This window comes from Anarrhichthys ocellatus, unplaced genomic scaffold, assembly GCF_004355925.1.
Source record: "Anarrhichthys ocellatus isolate YVR2014 unplaced genomic scaffold, GSC_Weel_1.0 scaffold2, whole genome shotgun sequence".
Lineage (NCBI taxonomy): Eukaryota > Metazoa > Chordata > Actinopteri > Perciformes > Anarhichadidae > Anarrhichthys > Anarrhichthys ocellatus.
The window spans coordinates 7,124,904-7,147,531 of record NW_022280032.1 but is presented as its reverse complement, the minus strand read 5'-3'; the positions used below and the strand labels follow the sequence as shown (position 1 = coordinate 7,147,531).

Sequence of the window (22,628 nt, the reverse complement as noted above, 5' to 3'; positions counted from 1 at the left end):
TAAGCTAACTGTACCAACCCGTGACCAGGCCTGCTCATCCACGCTACTTTTAGATAATTAGACACACTTGAACTTATAGAGAGCCATGAGTCGTGGCAACCGAGTAATGAGTGTAGTTTATGGGCCTCATCAACAACGTCGACACACCAGTTACTGCCATCTGTAAGGAATCTGTGAGCCTATGTCACGCCTCTAGAGTGATAGTTATTAATATCCATACAACCCGTGTAATGTAATCCCAGCAGAGGCGGTTCTCGCTCAGGTCGACTGCTGGTGATTTCATGAATGGGACTCCGCGACACTTTAAACCCTGTGACTGACACCGAGGTCACCTTCCAAGAAAAGAAAGCTCTCAGACATCATTTGGGGTAGATATATTTATTTTCTCATTTGTCATTTGCAGTACAAAATAGACCTCCAGGTAACAAAATAGCCACCACTGTATTGAAAACAATCAAACAAGCAACAAGAAGCTGAGAAACACTAAGCAGTATAGAAGCTTGTTAATCTATGATGACATTGATAGTCCTGAAAAAAGGAAAAATAATTAAACTCAGACGAGTCATATGTACCATTGCAGTCAATGGGAATCTAATTTATATTGCAAACTGATCATTATGTAAATAGACAGTGACAACATTGGCAGTCCAGCGGCAGATCATTTCCATAGTATGTTTTCATATGCAGACATAACAGGTCAGGCATTGATTATCGAGGTTCTGCTTAATGACAAATGTTTCAGAAAATTTCTGAAATTAACGAGTCATATTGCTCATAGCAACTAAGGTCAAATGCAATCTAAACGCATGCAATGACTACACCACCTTCGAACGGAGAGGTACTGAAAATGATTAGCAATGCTAGCTGTTCTTCTGAGTAACGTCACCATAAATAAACATTTACACAGCGTATCATTTGGCTATCAAATATACGATGCTCTTTCAAAATAGAATAAACTTTCTACAAAGCTAGTACAAATGGATTAAGAAACATCTCTCCCACAGTACTCTATGTCATCAATATTTACATGAAATACAAAGTAAGATAATCAACGTATATGATATATTGTGCTTCTATATGTTTTTCTAACATGCTTTTTTTCAGTTCTAAAATATTTTCACAAAACAAAAAAAACGTTTCACAAATGTAAACATTAATCCTTCCACATATACATTTATATTTTTTTGTAATTAATGCTAAAACTTTTTCTGACACCTTCCTTTTTACATATTTTGGAACCATATCAATTTCTAAAATGCCTTCACAACTACTACACCCTGATGTTTTACTTCAGACGCATCAGTGTTTCAATCTAAGTGTGACCGCATGTCCACCGGTGTTTATCAGAGCTGCAGTTTGTTACATAAAGCGTGTCGTCGGTAAACAAGGAAACACCGGCTGTCAACATTCTCACACTTGAGTACCTGGAACAACCTGCGATCCTCATGAATCTAAACAACAATACTACGATGCTAGCCGTTCAAATCCTGCTGGAGAGGAACAAAAGCTTATTTCTGCACATTGAAATGTTAGACATTAAACATATTCATATAGTTTGATCGTTCTGCAATTGGCTCCCAAAGTTGCTGAGATATCTGCTGTAAGAAAACTTCAGCAAACCGTAATGTGTGTGTAACAACGTCGCTGTGGGTGTAAGATTTCAGAATTTCAAAGTGAGCTGTGGGCAGGTAAGATGAATCAGAAACACTCCACAGACTTTCTGGCATCGTGGTCCACAAGACAATTAATTGTAAGGCAAGCGGAAGTGACAGAGCCTGCACACTGTGAAGAAGAGCTGGCTTCACCAACCAAGATTTGAACATAAGCCTTTTAAGCTAGGCTTAGAAATCCAGTTTTGCAGAATGTCGAATTTATTGCATTCAGTATTTGGGGGGGGAAAGCAACAAGTAATTAATAGTCAACTTAGCATAACTTAACAATTACATTTAAACGGCATGTGTACATTTCAGTGCATTACATGTCCAGACTCCATGTTTGTCAATATTATCAGAGACAACTATGAACAATACTTAAACAAACAAATAAATAAATAAAGGTTAAATTAATGGAAAACCATTAGGTGCACATTAACAATCAAAATCTTAATTCTATTTTTTTATCACATTGTTTGCTAAAAGAGAGAAAAATGAAATTCACAGACACAGAGGAGGAGTGACACAGCACTAGCATACATTTAGTGGAGTGAGATCAGTCCTCATGTGGGCTCTCTGCAGGTCAGCTCATCATCATCTTCAATCTCGCATGAGACTGAGCGCAGTCGTTCTCGGTGCAGGTAGTACCTTCTCATTTGGCGACATGACATCCCATACATTTTCTACTACACAGCTGTCAGCTCTAGCACATTTAGAGAATTACAGTTGAGTCTGTAGACATGGCAGGAGAAGAGCGAGGGCGAGTCTGAAGCAGACCTCTGTCCCTGTGCAGTTGTTGCCCATCCAATCAACATCGGACGAGAGCTCTCAACAAGCTCGTCATCATTACTAGCACTGCTGTGGCTGCAGTGATAGTCAAAATGGAGTTCCAACCTACCTCACTCCCCTGAGGGGAGACAGGAAAAAAGTAGTGTTAAGAGCCAGTGCAGGCTATCCATCAGCTAGTACTGGGCTTTTAAAGGAATAGTTTGACATTTTAGGAAAATGATTTTATTCGCTTCCTTACAGAGAGTTAGATGAGAAGATTTTTTACCATGAATTCAATCTTCTCATCTAACTATTGGCAAGAAGGCACTTACCAAAATGTTGAACTATTCTTGTAAATGACTTATTCAGTTCCATAAAAAGGAAATATTTTGCTCTAATTTGCCAAACTGCCCACCCGTCCCACGTCCACCTTCTGTAAATGTTTAACGTCATTATCTACCTTCATTCACCGAAGATCTTATCTGGCATTCTGCAGTTTAGACCATCCCATAACATCCACCACTGTAAGTGGATCTTAATCAATAATTTATATGAAAGGTCAGTTTACTCAAATAACACATATATATATTTCTTACTAACATCTTGCAGTATTGAGCCATGCAGATGCCATAACCAAGTTGTGACATATTTCTGCCTCCACCCAAATACAACAGAGATTCATTTTTTTTTTTTAAATCCAGCAACACCTCTTTTCAGAAACAGTGTCCTGATCACCTCTGGACAATTCACAGAATTCATTCTCTGGCTCCCATGAAAACGTTTGATAGTTTCTTGTATCGATCGGGGTTAGACAGAATTCTCACAAACAGTCATCTGAAAACCTGAGCAAATAAAACCAAAACTATCTGCATCGCTAGAAATGGGATGCCAGAAACTTTGTTTTCATGTCGTTTAGGTGAACTGACTCTTTAATCAGTGTTTAAATATGTAGCATTATGCATCAGATAGAGATAAGCTCCTCCCATACCTTGCCCTCTGGGACGCCAACTCCGACAACCAGCACCAGACCACAGCCAATATTACAATCATTCCTATGAAGGGGATGGAGAGAACAGGGTGCTCAGACGGATGGATGAATCTCTGAGGAGGGAATAAAAACAAACACAAGGACCATGGGAATGAAGGGAATGAATGAATGGGTGGATTAAAGTATCCAAATAATAAAAACACAGATAGAAAAAAGGTTGTGACAACAGCACAAATGGACCACCACTACACATCGCTAAATTAAAAGTGTGACATGGTCTATGGCTGTGAAATAAGGAGAAAGGTTGTGATGGAGTGATTTACATTTCCTGTTAAATAAACAAAGCATAACTTTAAGGTGACATACACATCAACTCAACTTGAGTATGTGTGAGCAGTCCTGTGTGGCATTTTTAGGCTGCGTGTGATGTTATGGTGACAAACAAAGAAAGACATGATTGTTGTGACTTGCATATGGTGGTATTTTTTGTCTCTCTATCCACGTAGTTTGTTTTTTGATGTTTTGCTAAAATTGTTATCGCACAAGCTGAGAGGTCATGGACATTCAGAGCACAAGGACAGCATCAGAGACAGGCACGGGTAGACAGTTTGACACAACGCAGAGACATCTCATCACAGCTGTTGCAGACAAAACACAGAGGTTTAGTCCTGTTTGTTGCTAACTACAATACAAGGACCATATTACAGTACAGAGCTTTGCATGGCTTCCAACCAATAGATTTGTCTTTTTGTTTTGTTTTTTCAAGATGTCTGAATGCATATTTTCTTTCCTTACAGGTAGCCATTGGTGTTCATTCCTTTTAGGACTGTGTGAAAATCAACTTGCAGAATACTGAGTCTGTCTTTGTGTGGAAATGCAGTTGAATCCACAGATTGTCCTCGGGTTGGTGCATTCAAGCGTCAAACTGTGCTGCGTTCGCAAACTGTGTTGTCGAAAAGCCAAACCCAAAGGACAACGACATTAAAGGAAAATTAATTTGGTACTGCAGCTTCTTGCGTTAAGAGTTTTGGATTTTCCCGTGAGAACTTAAAAACACATCAAAACTATCCACGCTTTCAAACATTTATCATGCAACAGTAGTGTTACTGTGACTTAAGTAATTGTTTCAATTAGTTATTTTAGACATGTTTCATTTACTACAAGTTGACATTCACACAGCACCTTATAGAAATGAACAGAAGGTAGCCTTAAGGTAGAGAATACACATCACAACATCTAAATAAGCAAAGGTCCTTTCAGTACTTTTTCTCTATAGAACAAGAGCAATAGGAATTCTTGGCTTGAATGCCTGAATATTTTTTTAGCAGATTTTGTGTTTTAGTCCAACAACAGTATAAAAAGAATTGCTGTCACGGAGAAGTTAGAACACAGAAACAGTGGGAGGGAAGGTTTCCCAGCCCAAAGCACACAATAGATATGGGCTGACAGGCCAGGTCAGTTCATATCCAAACATATATTGCTACAGTATGAGACACAGAGAAAGTGGGCTCAACAGACACAGGATACAGTACGTGTGATGTGAGGCGTGTTATGTGTTAGTTGACAGTGTGGGTGCAAAGAAAAAGTGCCTTTAACCATTATATTGCGACAATTATAGCCGGGAATTCTCAAAACCACTTCTAGGACAAGTTCACATTAATTTTGAAATCAAAGAATTAAGAGACAGCCTGCTCTAAAGATGCTTTTGGAATCTAAAGTTAGGAATGCAAAGCAAACCGCACAAACCTACATTAATCACATCAGTTTCCCTTCTTCTGAAACCAACTGTATATTACTGTATTATTCATGTCTGTCCCTCACCTGAGCCCCCCCTGATAGCTTCTCCAGCTCTGCCTTGCAGCGCTGCAGCTCCTCCTCCAGCTCTGCTCTCTCCCTCTGACTGCTGTCATACAGTACCTGCAGCTCCTGCAGCTCCACCTTCAGACCGTTACACTGGAGGACACAAGAGGTCACATTCAGTCTTTTTTTTTTTACAGCAGTGGACGGACAGACAGCATTTATTGAAACAAGTTTTAGTGTATTCGATTGAAATCCATGTGCTAATAATGGTTGAGCAAAATCTGCCCATGCTTTATTCATATTTCTCATCAAATAACAATGCATTACTAAGACACTATTATGCGTCGAACCTCTCTCTGCACCTGTGAGGCCTTCTCCTCAGCCTGTTTGAGCTGCTCCCTCAGGGAGAAAATCTCCCCGATGCCTCCGTTCCAGCCGCTTGGTGTTACGGGCTTCCCATCAAATGAAATATTCTTCTGGATGGAGGCGTCCACCAGGCGACAGTTCCCAGACTTGGCCATGGTCATGTAGCTCTCTGTCATGACCTCATCTGAGCCAGTCGCCATCTCCTTCCCCTCTGTGCCCTCCTCTACGTCTTCCTCTTTCAGTGACAGGTAGACACTGGAGCTGGACGAAAGGAGTGATGGTGAAGAATACAGCATTAACTCTCTGTTTCAGCTGAAATAGCTGAAAGCTCAGAAATGGGCTGATCATCTCCATGATCAAAGGCTGAATGTGGTTGCTATGCCATTTGATGAGATAACCAGAGAGCTTGATGCATGCAGAGATTTACTCATGGTGTACATTTAGTCTGATAACTGATGAAGACACAGTTTTTCCATTATTTGTGTGTTTCTGTTACAGACATGCCGCCAAATGTATCTAGCCCTCCTTGTAAAAGGACAAGAAGATTACTTTCATTTCGAGTTAATAAAATGATTCGTTTTTTTATTATCAGTTAATTGTTTAGTCTATAAAATGTCAGAAAACAATGAAAAGGCCCATCACAGTATAATTGCTTGTTTTGTCTGACCAACAGTCCAAAGCTCTCTTTTTTAAATTAAATTCAAAATAGAGAAAAGCATGGAACTATGTAACAACGTTTGGTATTTATAGCTTGATTAATTAGATGTGATTTATCATCATTTTAAATTGTTGTCCCACCACATGGTCCAGTAACTGTTATGGCCATCGTGCTTATGCAGTTGGGACTTCTCAGCTGTTTTTCTTGATGTTATACTTTGTAAGTTATTTCTCCGTTTTGTACGTATTGTCTGCTCTGTTTCTTCTGACTCCCCGTTTCCCTTCTCTTCTTCCTGTCAAGCACTGCGTAACTTCTGTTTAGAACAGTGCTATAAATAAAGTTGGCTTTTGCGTTCGATGTAACACAAGATCTTCCTCAGCAGATGGAGTACACCCTGTCTGCTGAGGAAGAAAATAACATAACATCTACTAAATAGATCCTGTGTGCAGATCAATCATCAATATCTTGAATATGTTTCTTTTATATTTGTTCTTGAAAAAGATCCAAAGAAACATATCTACAGAAACTGTAGAGTTGATGAAAACACAGTACAAACATTTTATGTACAAACATATCAGTACTCAAATGTGCGTAAGTGTGTTCTTTAGCCTGTGTGTGTTCTTACATAAGAACAAATCCCAAATATATAAACACTGGTGAACGAGGACTGCCTAAGTGGGTTTTAACGGCTTAACGTTTTTTAAACGTCAAGAATGAACTTTCAATCTCAAAATTGTCGTTGATTAATTCTCTGTCAATCTACTTATCAACGAATACATTTATGTGTAATCCCTGGCATGATGTTGGTAAGTGATTAAACAGGTGGCCTGGCAGTCTTTTCTAAATGAGACATGACGTGAACGCCTGTGGGTAGTGTAGTATTCCAGAGGGTATCCCCTCCAGCTCAACCAGTAAGCACAGCTGACGAGTGAACAGCCATTGACCTCTCACCATGTCCTCTGTCTCTGCAGCAGCTGCAGCCTCTCAGTGAGGCGTCTGTTGTCCTCCTTCAGGGTCTGACACTCCTCCTTCAGCGTACGGCACTCCTCCTTCAGCAGGTCCACGTCACCTGACAGAACAAGGAAGGTCAGAGATGGAGGAGGTCAGTTGAGCTCATCTTTAATGTCACTGACTGAGGCTTTAACATCATTACTACACGTATGGAATGTATTTAAGGAATAGCTTGTGTTTGCGCTTTCTTGACGAGAATTAGATGAGAAGCTTGACACCAGCAGCTGGTTAGTTTAGCTTAACATAAAGACTGGAAACGGGGGTAAACAGCTAGCCGGGCTGTAACGCTCACTGATCAAAATATAATATCTTTTTAATAGTATTGAAAAAGACTATTTGCCGTGTTATGCAGGTTTTAAATACTTCTTGGCTGGGACCAGCTGCTAGACTCCAGGATGTTACTGGTCTTGGTCAAAATGTCAAACTATTCCTTTAAAATAAATGCCAACTGTGAGTCAGATTGTACTTGCATATGAAATACATTTTGGTTGATGTGATGAAAGAGCCTGACAATTATATAATATCAACTCCCCTCCCTCAGTCCCACCCAAGGCTCAGCTGTGGAACCCAGCGATGATGTCATGTGTTAGAAGTGCGTATCCCTCCCCCTCATGACTTCATGTCCATGGTATCCTCACACACACATCTGTACACGCACACACACACACACACACACACACACACACACACCACTCCCCTTGCAGCACTCAGCGACCACATTTGTAATTTGTAATATTTATTAAACCTCACGAATGATTTACTTGCTTGACTGTGGGATGCTAACCTGATGTGAGCATGGAATAAGAACATCCATAGCATCGTGCTTTGTTTTCATAATATCAGCAACAAAGACGGATCATGGGCTATGGCCATGGGCATGATGGCTGTTTGCACAAGATAAGAAGATGAGGTGCATCACCAAGACTTCTTGTGTTTTATAGAGACCTACTGTAATAAAACAACAGGCCTACATCAGTTCATCCGTTCTCCTTTGCATCCATCTACACCCATCTACTCGACACTCCTCGTCCCTCACCCTCTCTCCTCTCGGCCTCCCTGCGCTGGCTCTTCATGCCGATCTCGGCCCTCAGCGTGGTGATCTCCAGCTCGTACTCCTGGGTCTCCTCGCTGAGGCGCTGCAGCTCGACCCGCCGGCGACACAGCTCCTCCTGCAGCGAGGCGATGTCGTTCTCCCTCTCTGCCCCCGCCTCCTCTGCCGCCTGTTGGAGCAGGAACACCTCCTCCTGAGCGACACGCAGCTCCTCCTGGGCCTCGGCCAGCTCGCTCTCCTTCTCCTCCTCCAGGCTGTCCATCTCCTCCTGCACAGAACGCAGCTGGGCTGTGGGGAGAGGAGGAGGGCAATGTGGGTTAGACTGCAGTATCAGTATAAGTGTATAAATGTGGGTGTGCGTGTGTGCGTGCGTGCGTGTGTGTGTGTGTGTGTGTGTTTATATGATCTTACCTGAGGTCTTGCATCAGTGGGCCTGCATGTGTTTGTGTGTGTGTGGGTGGTGTGTTCTTGCATGTGTGTGTGTGTGTGTGTGTGTGTGTGTGGGGGGTACTGTTTGAAAGAGGAGCTGATGTAACTGATGGTAACAGACCTTTTTCTCAGGGTCAGATTCAGATTGTTGGCTTAGTATTTTCAGGAAACAACAAGTGCAATAATAAAGGGTAATGGCAATAAAACCAGTAATTACTTGATTAAACAGTTCGGACATAATTTGTGCATTGCAGATCCGTCATGAAATAGTTTGGCAGTTCCCCAACTGACTGAAAAAAAAGTTGTAGCTTTAAAAACTATGCTCAGCTCCTCCATTTTCTATATTCAATTGTCTCTTTTTGTGTAAAGATTTTGTTTCCTTTCTTTCTTTTTTCTTACTTTTGGTATTGTGATGGTTCTGAGGTGTGTTTTATTGATCACTCATGATTGGGCTCAAATCTCAATAAGCATTTCTGAGGAATAATTGTGTCTCTGTGTGAATGATTTCTTGACGTAAAATGTAATTTAAAAAAAAATGGCCACAAGAAATGAATTGCCCCCGAATCAATAAGGCAAATGATTGCAAGCATTTAACGTTTTCTAGTTAGTCACATCCCAACGCACTATCTGAGAGCATACAGTGGCATACACGATGGAGGTCCTGTTGACAAAATTGGCATCAACCTTAACTATCGAGAGACATGAGAAATGTAATAGGCAATAGCTGATGTTTGATTGATTTTTTCTGTTTACGGGGAAAAGCAATAGTTATTGTCTGGGTTATTTCAAAGAACAGAGCTTCACTCCGGAGCGTTTTATTACGCCGATACCTTGTAGATTCTGGATCTGTCGTGTGAAGGCTTCAGCTTGATGGGCACTTGCCAGACGCTCATCCTCCAACAGACCTGGTGGAGAGGGGAAGTGGTGGAGAGGGGAGGGGAGGGGAAGTGGAGGAGAGTGGAGAGGGGAGGGGAGGGGAAGTGGATAGAGAGATAAGAGGAAATGTCAGTTCAGCAGGCCAATAGAAAGATGACAACTTGATAAGCGGTTCAACCTTGAGGCATGACTGAATGACACGAGCAGTTTTGTGTGTTACAATACAACACGAGCCGGACCATCAGTATTAGTATAGGTTTGTTACTATATCAGTTTTATAAATATCCTATATGTATACGACAATAAGATCACATGACAATATACCTTCACAAAGATAATTAAAAAATGGACAAAGAAAAAATATGACAACGAGACAAAATTAGCAGCTTGTATTAATAATCATCATATTGATAATTATGATCTTTACCTCCCTAACGTAATTCTCTGACCGTTTACACTCAGGACCCCTACACCCCCCCCCCCCCCCCACCAGCTGCCAGCAGCATGAACAGCTGACTGTTCCCAGTGGTGGTCGACCAAAAGAGATTTCTCGTTGTGGTCTCGGACACCCAGTCTGGAAGCTTCCCTCAGCATGCACGCAGTTGTCTGAGGAATGCCTCTACCGCTGCCAAACAAACATCTGAGCCCACCACGCCATGTCTTTTAGTGTGACACACAGTCATAAACACACACTCATAAATACGCAAACACACACACACACACACACTGAGTTCACTGCAGTACCATACCCAAGGCCTAACTCATTGCTGGTGTCCCTGAACGTTAAGCTCATCATTTCTAAGCTATGAAGTGATGCTCCATTTAGCGCCCATGATGAGGAACTGTGTCAGTGACCGCATATAAACATTTACGCTTCTACATGCTCAACTAGATTGTGATGAACAGGAGATGTCTCCGGTGGAAAGTTAAGCCGTCCAGATAGAGAGGACAGGGGTTTTCTTCTGTGGCTGTGTGTACAAAATCGCAAAATTAAGATTGAGGTCTTCCAGTCCTCACAATATACAATTTACAAGTGTGTTAACTACACACGGTTATCTACATTTGACACATTGTTCAAAAAAGAAATTATCAATCACCTGCACCCAGATCACAAGATTAGAAAACACTTGTAACCAATTAGACCACTTAGAAATCTGAGCTTGAGCACTCTTTGTGTGCACAGCAATGGAGAACAATGTTGGAGAGAGAGTTAGAGGACTTTAATTGCTATATACTGTATTATATTTAAAGTACAATGCAGTAGCTATGTTCATTTCAGTTTCAGTTACAGTTTTTTGCAATTGCTTACACAGTGAATGCAAAGGTATCAAAACCTTTGCATGGGGGAGGAAGAAGAGGAAGAGGAAGAGGAGGAAGAGAAGGAGAAGAACAAAGAAAGGGACCAGGGATGACATTGCTTGTGATGTGGATGAGGGGATGGTTAGACCCCAAGAGAAGGCTGGATCCAAAACCATCCACCAACCCTTACATTACTTTTTTTTTGTTTACCACTGCACTGTAATTTTACTTTTATTATTATTTTGTACAGATAACAGGAACATATTGTTTTGATTAATGTACTGTCATTTTACTTTCTATGTTGTTTTTGTAAAAACCTGCATATACTTGTGTTCATTGTGAGCAAATGAGTACTGGAACAATCTTTGTGATGAATGTTTATGATGAAATCAAAAAAGTATACAAAGCACTAAAGTCATGAGTGTGTTGTAGCTGCTTTGAGACAGTTATTCAAATGTTGCATGTGTGTCATTTTGTTGCACAAATGCCATTTGGAAAAAGGACTGTTGGGTTTTGATTGCAGAGTTTCATTTTGACATAGAAGTGACATGTTTATCTCCAAGTGTTGCCTTATTTGGCTTATTTGAGGTAGCGTTTAGATCAATGAGCCAAATTCTGTAACAAGTGTGTAATCAATCGCAAAAAACGAATATATTTTTTCATCTTGTTTTGCTTAAAGTAAAACTGGATCTGATTGTTGACCCGAAGGCCACGAGCTGAAACGCGTTGGTCAATAAGATGTAAATACTATAAGTGTTGCTGGAGTTCTTGGAGTTCTGGAGTCCTTGCCCCGACAGCTGGGATTTTTACATTTATTTTTAAATCTCCATAGCGGAGGTGGTGAGTGAAATATTGTCATGACTAATACTCATAAAGGAAAGCAAATTTGCCCAGGATGACAGGATTTAGGGTATGTGGAAGATGTTTGCCTTTGGTTCCATAGATTTTGATTTCAGGTCAGATGACTGTTGAATAGAGGGAAGATAAATGATTCAATGCATTAAATAATGAATAAATAGTATACAGTTATTTCCAAGGCTGTAAGTCTCACCTTGCAGCTCATGGAAGCCCTCCTGGTGTTTGTTGGAGGTCTCTCTGGCATCGTCCAGCTCCAGCAGCAGCTCCAGCACCTGGGCCCTCAGCTCATCCAGCTCCTGCTCCTCTGTCAGCGGCTCCTGCTCGTTCTTCATATTCTCCTCCCCCTCGCCTTCCTCCTCCTTCAGCTTCTTCTCTTCCTCCTCCTCCTCCTCCTGAGCTCTCTCCTGGTCCATCTCCTCCTTCTCGTTGTTCTCCTCCAGCACGCCTCTCTCCTTCGCTGTGATGTTGTTGTCCATGGTGGGGCTGCACTCTGCTTTCAGATCGCACGGGTCATCTGTTGACAGAATGACAGCGGTATTAGAAAGAGATGCCTGATAGGTGAAGAGAGGGAAACGCAGCACAGACTGCGTTTTCTTTTGAATCAACAGCACCATCTTGTGATTAAAGCGGCACTGAGTTCTTTGAACACCAACATCTATTCCGCTCATGTACCTCAGTTTAACACTCTGATTTAAATATACAGAACTACTGATAGCCCTCTTATGAGATTAGAGCTGAGATTTTCAAAGAAAGGAATCAAGAACTCCATTCTTGTCGGGAAGAACGCATTCAAAATATATATGTCGAAACATGTCTCGTGTGTCAAAGTTTTGACACTTGTGTGCTTGTTAAGTGAGACGTCATTAATACATACCACATGTTGATGACACTTAATTACAATGTTAATTCACATATGTTTTACATTGCTCTGTTGAATTTCTGACCAGCAGGTGGAGTGAGTTAGCTGACACAATGCGGTGAGAGAAGGGGGGAGGTGGGCCTGTATGCTGAAGCAATCACTATGACTCACCACTCAGCAATGCACCGCCAGTTCCATAATAACCCGAGCTACCACTCATAGTAAGAGATGTGACAAACACACATCTCTCTCTGGTATCACACTGTGCCACATTACATGGTCATCTGCCATTTTGCTTTTTCTTTTTTTGTGTTGGTTTTCTTCGTCCTTGCAGACAGCCTGGACTGAGCTGTTGTTATTGTGGGTCTGTAAAGCCCAATGAGACATTGTATATGATGAAGAGCCATACTAATAGACTTGATTTGACACTAACCGCTGTTGTTTGCTAGTACCGCGAAGACGAATGCAGAGCAGGTTAGAAAACTGGAAGGAAGGGCATCATGACGGTAAATTCCCATTTGACTAGGAAGAAAAAGCTTTTCCCATTAGTCAGATTAAATTTGCTGCCAGGCAGGAAAGACCAGAGGTAGAAGGAGATAATATCCACCATGTTAGTTTGTTCTCAGGTGCAGTTACTCGTGCATTAGTTACTGCCTCATCCCTGGAAATTTGGCTTACATCACACACTGGCCTACATTTCTCTCTTAATAACAGCCCCTGCAGGGTCAAGTCCAATCTCAGAAATAAATTGATGTGTAGCATCGCGCATTCATGTTTGAGTGATCTCCGGGTGCCTCAAAGTTGCTGTTTGTGCTCAGAAAGCACTGCGAGGATGGGACAGGGGACTGGTGTTTGCTGAGAGACGAGAATGGACAGATGTGACGAGGAGAAGGTGCAGCAGGGGACACAGTAAAGTATTAACTAAAGATCTACCTAATTAAGAGTGATGCTCAGCGGTGTAATCTTGTCTCGGGGGATGCTTCCATCTCTGGAGGTAATTATTTCTCTGCCTTGTTGTTCCTCTCACTAGATGTAACTATTTCCATCACAACCGAGCAGTTGCACCATTTTCCTATTATATCTGTATGACATTAGCAGCAGGCCGCTTTCTTCATGTCTCATAATAATGTTAGTTTAAACAATGCAACCCCTGAGAGGCGTGTGAGAGGTTTCATGAGCACTGGGCTATTTTGTCATTGAACTTTGATGCTGGTGGTGTAATGAGTTAGTCATAAAGGAGAGCTGGAGGAAGCCATGTGGCAGGGAGAGAGCCGGAGCTGCTTGTATGGCCAGCGGCAACTAAAGGCCATCAAGAGACAAAATGAATGCCCCCTAATGAATGTCACTCACATCCGAATCCTTCAGGATTTCTAGCTTGGGGCGTGATAACTGACAGCTTTAGCTTAAGCCATTTGTGCTTAGGTTGCACACTTTTTTTCACTCTTTCTGCACTGCTGCTGTCTTCAACTTCCTTTGATGACATCTTTGCAAAGGATTCAACCTCTACTAACATATTATTCTGCATTCATCACCAACTCTATTAAACCATTCCAACTATCGGTTCAGTGTTGCCGTAGGTCTGCCTGCCTGCTATTCCCAACAGCCTGTTAATCATCTCAGTGCTTAAGGAAGCTTTATCACCTCACCTTGTGAGTGAATGTCAAATAAATTGTGCAGCAGAATCAGCTGCAGCGACACCTGTGATCACTCCACCGCATGCTTGGCACAGCGCTGGTCTTTAGTCACGCAGGGCTTGCATTAGACATGGACGCTGCCTGCATACAAGAGCAGGGGCGGGCAGGAGAGTCATCTCAGGAGCGGTGTTACGGCTCCGGGGAGAGGATGGCTTTATCTAGCCATGCCACATTCCTTTGTAATCGCACTGCAGCAAAACACATTGAGGATGTCACTGCAAACATTGTGCCACTTTAGAGAGGAGACAACTAGCAAGACTGACTGTTCTTTGTCAGCATCTGAGAATAGCTGTCCGAGATTAAATGTGAGCATCAATGTGGCAAAACAAAGCCCGTTGTTTTGCCTCTGATTTAGTGTTCAGTGATGGAGTAATGAAATTTGGACTTTGCAAAATTGAGGAGCAGCGTGAGGATTTTAGCAGACAGAGGCGTGCTAGCAGAGGCGTGTATGTGGGACAGAGCTGCTTTTACCTGGCACCACAGGCAAGCCTTTCTCCATAAAACACTGCGGTTTATAAAAGAAAAGAGTGAAAAGTGTGAAAAGAAATGGCGGCCCACAGAAACCTGAGCTGGAGGCTGTCGACAGGTGTGATGAGACGGTTGCCTTGTGCTGAACCAAGCTTGAAAATGGGATTGGGGAGACAGGTGGTGCTTGTGTATGTGCGGCATTTTTATAATTTAATCATAAAATGTATATGAATGTAGGCATATGCGCTTGTACTTGTACCTGTGTGTGTGAATATATACAGTGGCATGCAGGCTCGTGTATCATTAGGTTGTATGATCTCTTGGGCCCACTTCTGATGAGTTCATATACACATATTGGATCACACGGGTCTGAATATATGCCGTGGATCTCGGCAGCTGTGTAGGAGGCCATGCATAATGCACCCTATACCCCGGCTTTGAAGCCAGCTCTGCACTGGTTGTAGCTTTTCCTCTACAACTGGAACACCTCCTCAGCAACACATAATGTAGGGAGGGAGAGTCGGAAAAGATGGAGAGACTGCGCAAGAGCAAAAGAGGAAAAGGAGGAGAAGACAATAAAAGAGGTGCAAAGAAGGAGGAGTCATGAAGTGCCCGAGGGGACTCGAGCTGCTCACTTCCTCTTGAAATGACGTAGAAGGACTCAGGTGAAGCAGCACACTAATTCATCTCCATGGTGACCTCTGCACACTAACAACCCAGGGCTTCACCATGTGGAAAGTCACCATGGTGATAAAGCTGTTTTGTTGCTTTTACTAAGCATGGAAATCTGTCTGTCCGCTTTTTGCTTTTCCCCACAGAGCAGCCCAAGTGATTTTATCAGGTGCCATTCATGAAGCCCCATATGGTGGAGCATCATATGAGGTTTTCTGACTTCAAACGGTGTGAGGCTCAACAGCTTGAGATGAGGAGGGGGCTGCAGGGTAGGAGGTCTCATGAGGTTAATGCTAGGTTATCTCTTTCTCTCTCTCAGTACTTTGAGCCTGAAAGCTGAGGAACAACAGCAGCAGGAGGCGACAAGTAAAGAAACAGGAATCATGAGCACCAAAGAGTTGGACTGACTTAATTAATGAGCCGCTCTGTTATTTAAATGGAAATCCGTTTGCACTTTCAAAGTGAGATAAGAGAAAATGGGTCAACGGAATAGAGATACATTGTAGAATGAGCTATAATTTGGCCTCATTAGATGAGCGTGCACAACATCTGTGTCAGTGTCTGCATACTGTCGGTGAAAAGATGCTTTTTTTCAGGAGTGGTCGTGTGGCTGTGATGTGTTTGTGTGAACATGTGCTTGTTGCGTATTCCGTTCAGAGGTATGAATGGCGACAGAGAACAAAGCATGAAAAGTGGTGTGGGAACGATCCATGTGATCACACAAATCAGTGCCCACCTGAAAGCAATCTCCGTGGAAGGTTTCGCAATCACTTAAATCACAGAGCGAAGAGGGAGTAGCTGCCAAATCTGAAATGGATAAAGACGCAGAGGGACCGAGAGTGCGCCCTAATGACAGGTTGACGGCGCCGAGCATTTCTGCGTAGGGAGATGAAAAGTTTTTAGAAATCCATAGAATAACCCGCAGGAAGGAGCCGCATGAGTTCGTGAACCTTCTCCAGTCACCCGAAAGTTTTAGGAATTTTTCCATTATGCAACCAAGAGAGAATAAAATAACATGTGGCACACTCAATTTTGCTAGGGGCCTGCAGAGTGCCCTGAAAGCCTGCTTTAAAAAGCACTAAAGTCTGATGGGGGGAAACGGGGATAAGGTGGTGCAGAGGTTGGGGGGGGGGGGGGATACTGGGATGCCTGAGGGTGGAAAAACATGCAATGTTTGTTTTCATTTGCCGGTTCATATTAAACACTGATGTTAGAATCTCACACTGTTGTTTTTTTCTCAGAAGGTCTCTGCAGCTCCCAGATCTACAAAGTTTGTCTACAGCAGCTGCTTTGCTGTTTATTAGTTCCAGAGAGCTGAGAGAAACCCTGTTTGTGCAGCCTTTGGGAATAACAACACTGCTGATGTGAATCCCACAACATGAGGGCACAACTCCGGAGAAAAGCAGGAGAGGACGGTAGAGAAATGCTGTGTGGGCTGAGGCACTGGCAGGTGCAAAGGTTTGTGTTTCTCTGCATGCGCATGCACGTGTGTGTGTGTGTGTGTGTGTGTGTGTGTGCGTTGGAGGGTGTGTGGGCGCTGAGAGCAGAGGATTGCGTTTGAAAGAGGGGGATGAGATATTGAGTGGGAAAGCAGAGAGAAGGATGGAGAGAGATATGGCCAGCGACTCGTGCAAGTGGGAGGAACAATATGGTGGCGGATGGTTGGAAGACACACAGACAGCTTGCAAATGTAAAATCAGCTTCTGATGGTGTTTTATTGGTGTTTGTGTGAGAGCATCTGTATTCCCTGTTGGTAGAATTGGCGAGAGATTTTAGAGACATTTTTTTCAGTGCAGAGTGGAATTAATTCTCAGCAGGACTCAAAAAGCATTGAAAATAAAAGCCTCAAATAAAACTACTCTTTAGCGCAAAGTGCCTTTTTCCGAAGAACCCTGACTGATGTTTATCTGACTGACCTCAGCCAGGACAGAATAAATGCAGTTTAATCCTTTTAGAGCCACAAATTCAAAAAGATACAAAGTCACTTTTTTTGTTTGCTGTATGTCTATTCTTTTTATGATGAGGATTCACGCTACATTAAACCAGACACTCGCCATCACTACACGCTGAAGTTCCAGCTTTAAAAGCACATCTCAGGCTGTGATGAATGGAAAGAGGTCTCCAGAGTTAAGATAACAGGAAGAAGTATTAGGGAGGAAGAATTTTCTCCTGAGACAGCATCCATGTTATGATGGTCAATACGCAGGCTACAGCATAATAAATGTAAGAAAGGAAATTACCACTGAGACCAAAAGTGGTTTAATAAGTCTACAGGGCGGGGGGGAGGCTCCGCCAAATACTTGTTATTGAGAGTTCAACTTTAGGACAGCACAGGAAAAGGAAGCCAGATTCAGGCAACCTGTCCGGCTGGTCGAAGGGCTGTTGACCTGTGGTTCTCTCTGAGCCCCTCCACACTAAACATCCTCCTCCCGGTGTCCCACACAGAGCAGCTCTGTCTGCGCGCCCATTCAAAACATGAAGGAAACACACTCTTCTCCCTTGTTAGGACACACAGACACAAGAAAACATTCCACACATTGCTCCCTGAAGCCAGTTACACAGTACTGATTCTGTGAGGATGCATTGTGCCAAATAATCACAGAGCCACATTCAGGGACATCATAACCAGCTTACCAGGGGTTGTCCAACACACAACAACGATATGCATAATACACAAGAATTCAAGTGCGAGCTGAAAGCAGTCTGAAGTTTAAAGTTTAAAAACAAGCTGAGCTAAAATAACAGCCATCACTTCATGACTCCACATTGCATCAATCCTCAATTATCCTCAGAATAACATGTGCAGCACAGCTAACTAATGACCGCATTATTTCCTGAGTCTATACTTGCCAGCCTTCTATTATTACCTGGCAGCATGTCGCCTCCATCAAATGTCCACAGATGCCACAGCCGACAGTAAAGCCCAGTCGTCAGTCAGTCTGTCAGCTCGACCACAGCTCCTAATAAAGACGACGAGCTCCCACCTCCCCGCTTCCTACCACCTGACCACCTCCCTCCATCTCCTCCGCCTCCTCAGTTCACAGCCTCATCCCTCACTTCAGGAGTAAACACTCTTCCTCAGCAGAGATAAGCATCGACCCCTGATCTTGATCCGTTAGCGCGGTGCTAATAACACACGCACACATCCACACGCGCACACACACACACATCCGTAAGAATCGAAAACAGACAGCGATAAAAATAGCTGCACAGACCTGTAGAGTCCAAAGCCTCCTCGATGAGTGGAGGTAAACGCAGTCCATCCATAGCCCCCCTGTAGCTGCAGCAAAGAGAGAGAGGCAGATAAGGAGTGGGCGAGAGAGGGTCAGAGGCTCCACGCGCCCACCTCAGCTGCAGGGACGGAGAGAGAGAGAGAGAGAGAGAGAGAGAGAGAGAGAGAGAGAGAGTACTGAGCACAGCGTCAAGTACTCGCACACACACGCGCAGGCTTCAATGCACATATGCACACTCTCACAAAAACAGGCTGGAACTCGGGAGAATTTAGGGAGGATACGGGGAGCTGAAGGCTGAGCTCTGGAGCGTGGGAGAGATGCCGAGAGGGAAGAGGGGAGGAGCAGAGTGGAGGGAAAGATGCTGTTTTCCAGACGTCTCCCTTCGCAGACCGCTCTCTCTCTCTCTCTCTCTCTCTCTCTCTCTCTACCTGCCTGGTTTACACTCTTTTTTTAGCACTTCTTTCAACCTCTTCCCATTTTTCAGTGCCTCTTTCCTCCTTTCCTCCTTCCCCCCCACTAAAACTAATACAATGCCTGTATCATCACACTAACATTAATAAGGCCCATATTAAGATACAGATCATTTATTTTTGATCTAGTGTCCAGAAATGAAATTGAATATGGAAATCTTGGAGTTTCCCTTTGATATCATAGAACTTATAAAATCATTTGAGAGCTCCAGCTTGACAGAGTTGGCAAAACAGTAGCTCTCCACTGGATGGCAATGCATTTAGCTGCCAAATGCTAAATCTATAAATATTTTATCATGCAGATTCCAACAGGCTTGCCTACTACTTCCTAGTAAACAAAGTCGAGGATTTGAATATATGAGACTATGGGACTTGGACACTTAAGTTGCACACAGCGACTTGAGACTTGCAAAAAATGACTTGTGAGCATCTCTGGGTTTGAGAGGCTTGTGTGTATAGTGTATGTAATGTATAATGTAAATAGCCTTTTTAAAGTGATCATATACCTATACATATATCATATAAGTGATCAAAGGATGCAGTACATGCATTGGATTCCTTATATGCAGTGTTCTAAGCAGACCGGTTGGCTTGTGGCAGATGACAGAATGCTGATTACAACCATAAGAGACTTGAGACTTGACTTGGACTTGTTAAAAAAATGACTTGTGAGCATTTCTGCAACAAACAACAAACAGGTTTCCAAAAAGAGTTCAGAGATCACACCACCAAAACATATGCAAACTCTACTGTCTTTTGCTTCCTGCAGCGTTCACCATTCATTTGTGTTTTCCTGCACACACACACGCTTCCTCAAACCCTCCTGTATGTTTGGCCCCTAAGCCAAATGAATTTACCTATAATGAGGTCCAGACAGGCTGTTGTAATGGAGGCTGACAGCTAGCACTGCAGATTACTGATCACTTCCCGTCCATTGTTCATTTCCTCCCCTTGCTGACTCTCTTTCTCTGTTTACTGCCAATGAACAGTGGCTCTTACACTATAAACAGCATCTGAAACACACTCACACACCCTCCATTTTCATCACATCCTTTCACACACATGTCTTTCTGTCTCTCACCTCTTTCTTTCTCAGCCGCTATCACATCTGGCAACTTCTGTGCAGGAGGCCTACGTAAGGAGCCAGAAATGTGAGGTGTGCCGTGAAACAGTCTTAAAATATGCCAGTGTAGAGAGAGAGAGAGAGAGAGAGAGAGGGGAAAGGAGGGCCAGGCTTAACCGTTCGCTGGCCCAGTACGATATTCCTATCACAGCACTGTCAGAGAGCAGGAAGTGAACACAGATGTACACAAACACACACACACACACACACACACACACACACACACACACACACATTCTCACATTGAACAAGCCGACACCTGAAAGAGGAAATGTAAAAAAACAACTAAAAAAACAGAAGTTAGTGTAACTGAAATAGAAGGACGCAGAAAGTCTGAGTCTCGACATGTGGTTGTTTGTACCTGTGATAAACAGCCAGTGATTGCTCAGGGACAACAAGTAACAATGGATAAAGGGAATTGATGTCCTCTTATAAGCATTTCTTTTTTGCTTTGGTGTGGCTCTGCTCAGCTTTACCTCGGGGTGCTATAATCCCTAGACAACGAGGCTGAGCATGGTGGCATCTTTCAACTTGATGTCGTCCTACAGTCTCCTTAACACACACAATAACCCCCCCTCCACACACACACACACACACACACACACACACACACACACACACACACACAGGAAGAAGAACAAGCTGTGAAGAGAGTTGGCTGACAAAGTGTTGATAATGAGCTGACAACGTCTGGCTTCAATCCACCTGTGTCACTCCAGTGGCTGTTGGATGCTACACTTTGTGAAAATTGGTCAAATTTTTTATCACGGCAAACCCCCCCCCCCTCTACAAGTGCCATTCAACCATGAGAGTGTAAGCGATGAGCCGTTTGCTCATAACACGGAGCTGTCCAACAGAGTGTGAGGTCATACGCAGGGAATCTCTCCACTCATACTGTGGTCTTTGTTTTGTCCAGATTCAACAAGTCATACGCCCACAGCTAGAGTACAGACCTCAGGAATGTGTGCCTGTAATTGACGTAAGTCAAATGGACACACACAGACGCAAACACGCAAAGGGCCAACAGTTGGTTTTTTTAACATATTTACAATGCTGTGGATTTGATGGCAGTGTTTAAAATGGATTTGCACAAAAATGTGGACCATGAATATGATTATGTGTTGAATTTGTGTGCCTGATGAATAAAATGAGTGATCCCCTGACTTTTCCTCCAGCACCATCATCAGGTCAAACTTTCAATTTCCCTTGGTTCATAAGCAAAGACCTTCGAAACATGACATTCCCATCACCTCAGTTCTGCAGCATCGTTGCACATCAGAACATCCGCACAGAGCAACTAGCTGCAGACTCTTGTTTGTTAATTTTTTTAATAAAGCAAAATTTTCATCTGCAGTCCCTGGGCAGGTTGATGTTAAGAATTAAAAGAAAAACAGCAAAAAGCATGCAAACAACTTCAGAACAGATATAGTACAATCATACTGGATTACCAATGATGTAAAGCTATAAAACTACTAGTAAATCTACCTCAGGGCACCAAATGTCCAATTGTTGTGTCTTTTGTCTTAAAGGAAATTGTGAAAAACTTGGGACAGGCAGTACTTGAAATATAACGCTGTCTGCAGAGGGTTAATCAAGCCCTGAGTAGAGTACAGCTCTAAAGAAAAGAGGCCTAAACGCAGACGCATACAGACCAGTGGCCGACATTACATATGGCATGAAAACCTTAAATAGAATAGAATTCAAAGACGTTGATGGACAGAGAAAAATTTAACTATTGTTGCTCAAAGCAAAAGTACCATATGTTGTTTAATATCTCAAATCAGCTCCACTGATTATAATGTTGACTGCTCGTCCAGCTGCTTGTACACGCATTAGGCTAACATCATTTGCTAGTGGATACCCCAGAGGAAACAACATGCTGTATAATTACTCTCTCGTGACAGTGTATCATTGTCACTGTCAGCTGGCCTTGTAATGGAACCTCAGAGCCATAAAAGACAGTGATTCACCCCACAATCCTCTTCACACCACGAGGCTGCCAGCCTTTAACTACGAGCATCACTGGGGCGCTCTGTGGTTGCCTAGCAACTAAAGGAAATTGGAAGGTGCATTTGATTTAGGGCATTTTAAGAGGTGATTTATATGAAGACCTTGGTGATAAATGTTGCCATAAATCTGGAATTTTCCACCGGCGGTTTCTGTGTATTTGTTACTGGAGGTTCTAATTCTGGTCACAGACGTCGCAGCGTCACAGCTGCAGATCTTGTGCCCGCTGAGGGATGAGACTGTGGCTCCTTGCTGGATGGAATATATGCTATAATATATATATGTATTTTATATGATGACCATATAGATATATATATATATATATATATATATTAATGTTCTAGGG

At 42.8% G+C, this 22,628-nt stretch overlaps 1 protein-coding gene across 7 annotated transcripts; it reads right to left on the bottom strand.

Annotated features, from left to right (window-relative positions):
• Positions 1–362: 362 nt before the first annotated feature.
• On the bottom strand, positions 363–20,330 carry LOC116392584 (coiled-coil domain-containing protein 136-like). 7 transcript variants are annotated; one of them, XM_031864229.1, is made up of 9 exons: positions 18,665–19,045; positions 11,950–12,270; positions 9,554–9,628; positions 8,280–8,582; positions 7,184–7,301; positions 5,559–5,835; positions 5,230–5,361; positions 3,409–3,521; positions 2,460–2,559 (listed from the first exon to the last, which is right to left on the bottom strand). In XM_031864229.1, exons 1-9 carry the CDS (start codon positions 18,714–18,716, stop codon positions 2,547–2,549), a joined length of 1,404 nt encoding a protein of 467 aa, XP_031720089.1. In that variant the 5' UTR covers positions 18,717–19,045; the 3' UTR covers positions 2,460–2,546. The 7 variants fall into 7 exon arrangements, 6 of the variants coding, with proteins under 6 accessions (XP_031720107.1, XP_031720089.1, XP_031720072.1 ...); XR_004213340.1 differs by having other exon boundaries at positions 2,532–2,559; positions 3,409–3,472; positions 18,665–19,043; XM_031864212.1 differs by lacking the exon at positions 2,460–2,559 and adding an exon at positions 20,234–20,330 and having other exon boundaries at positions 2,695–3,521; positions 18,665–18,800.
• Positions 20,331–22,628: the final 2,298 nt, after the last annotated feature.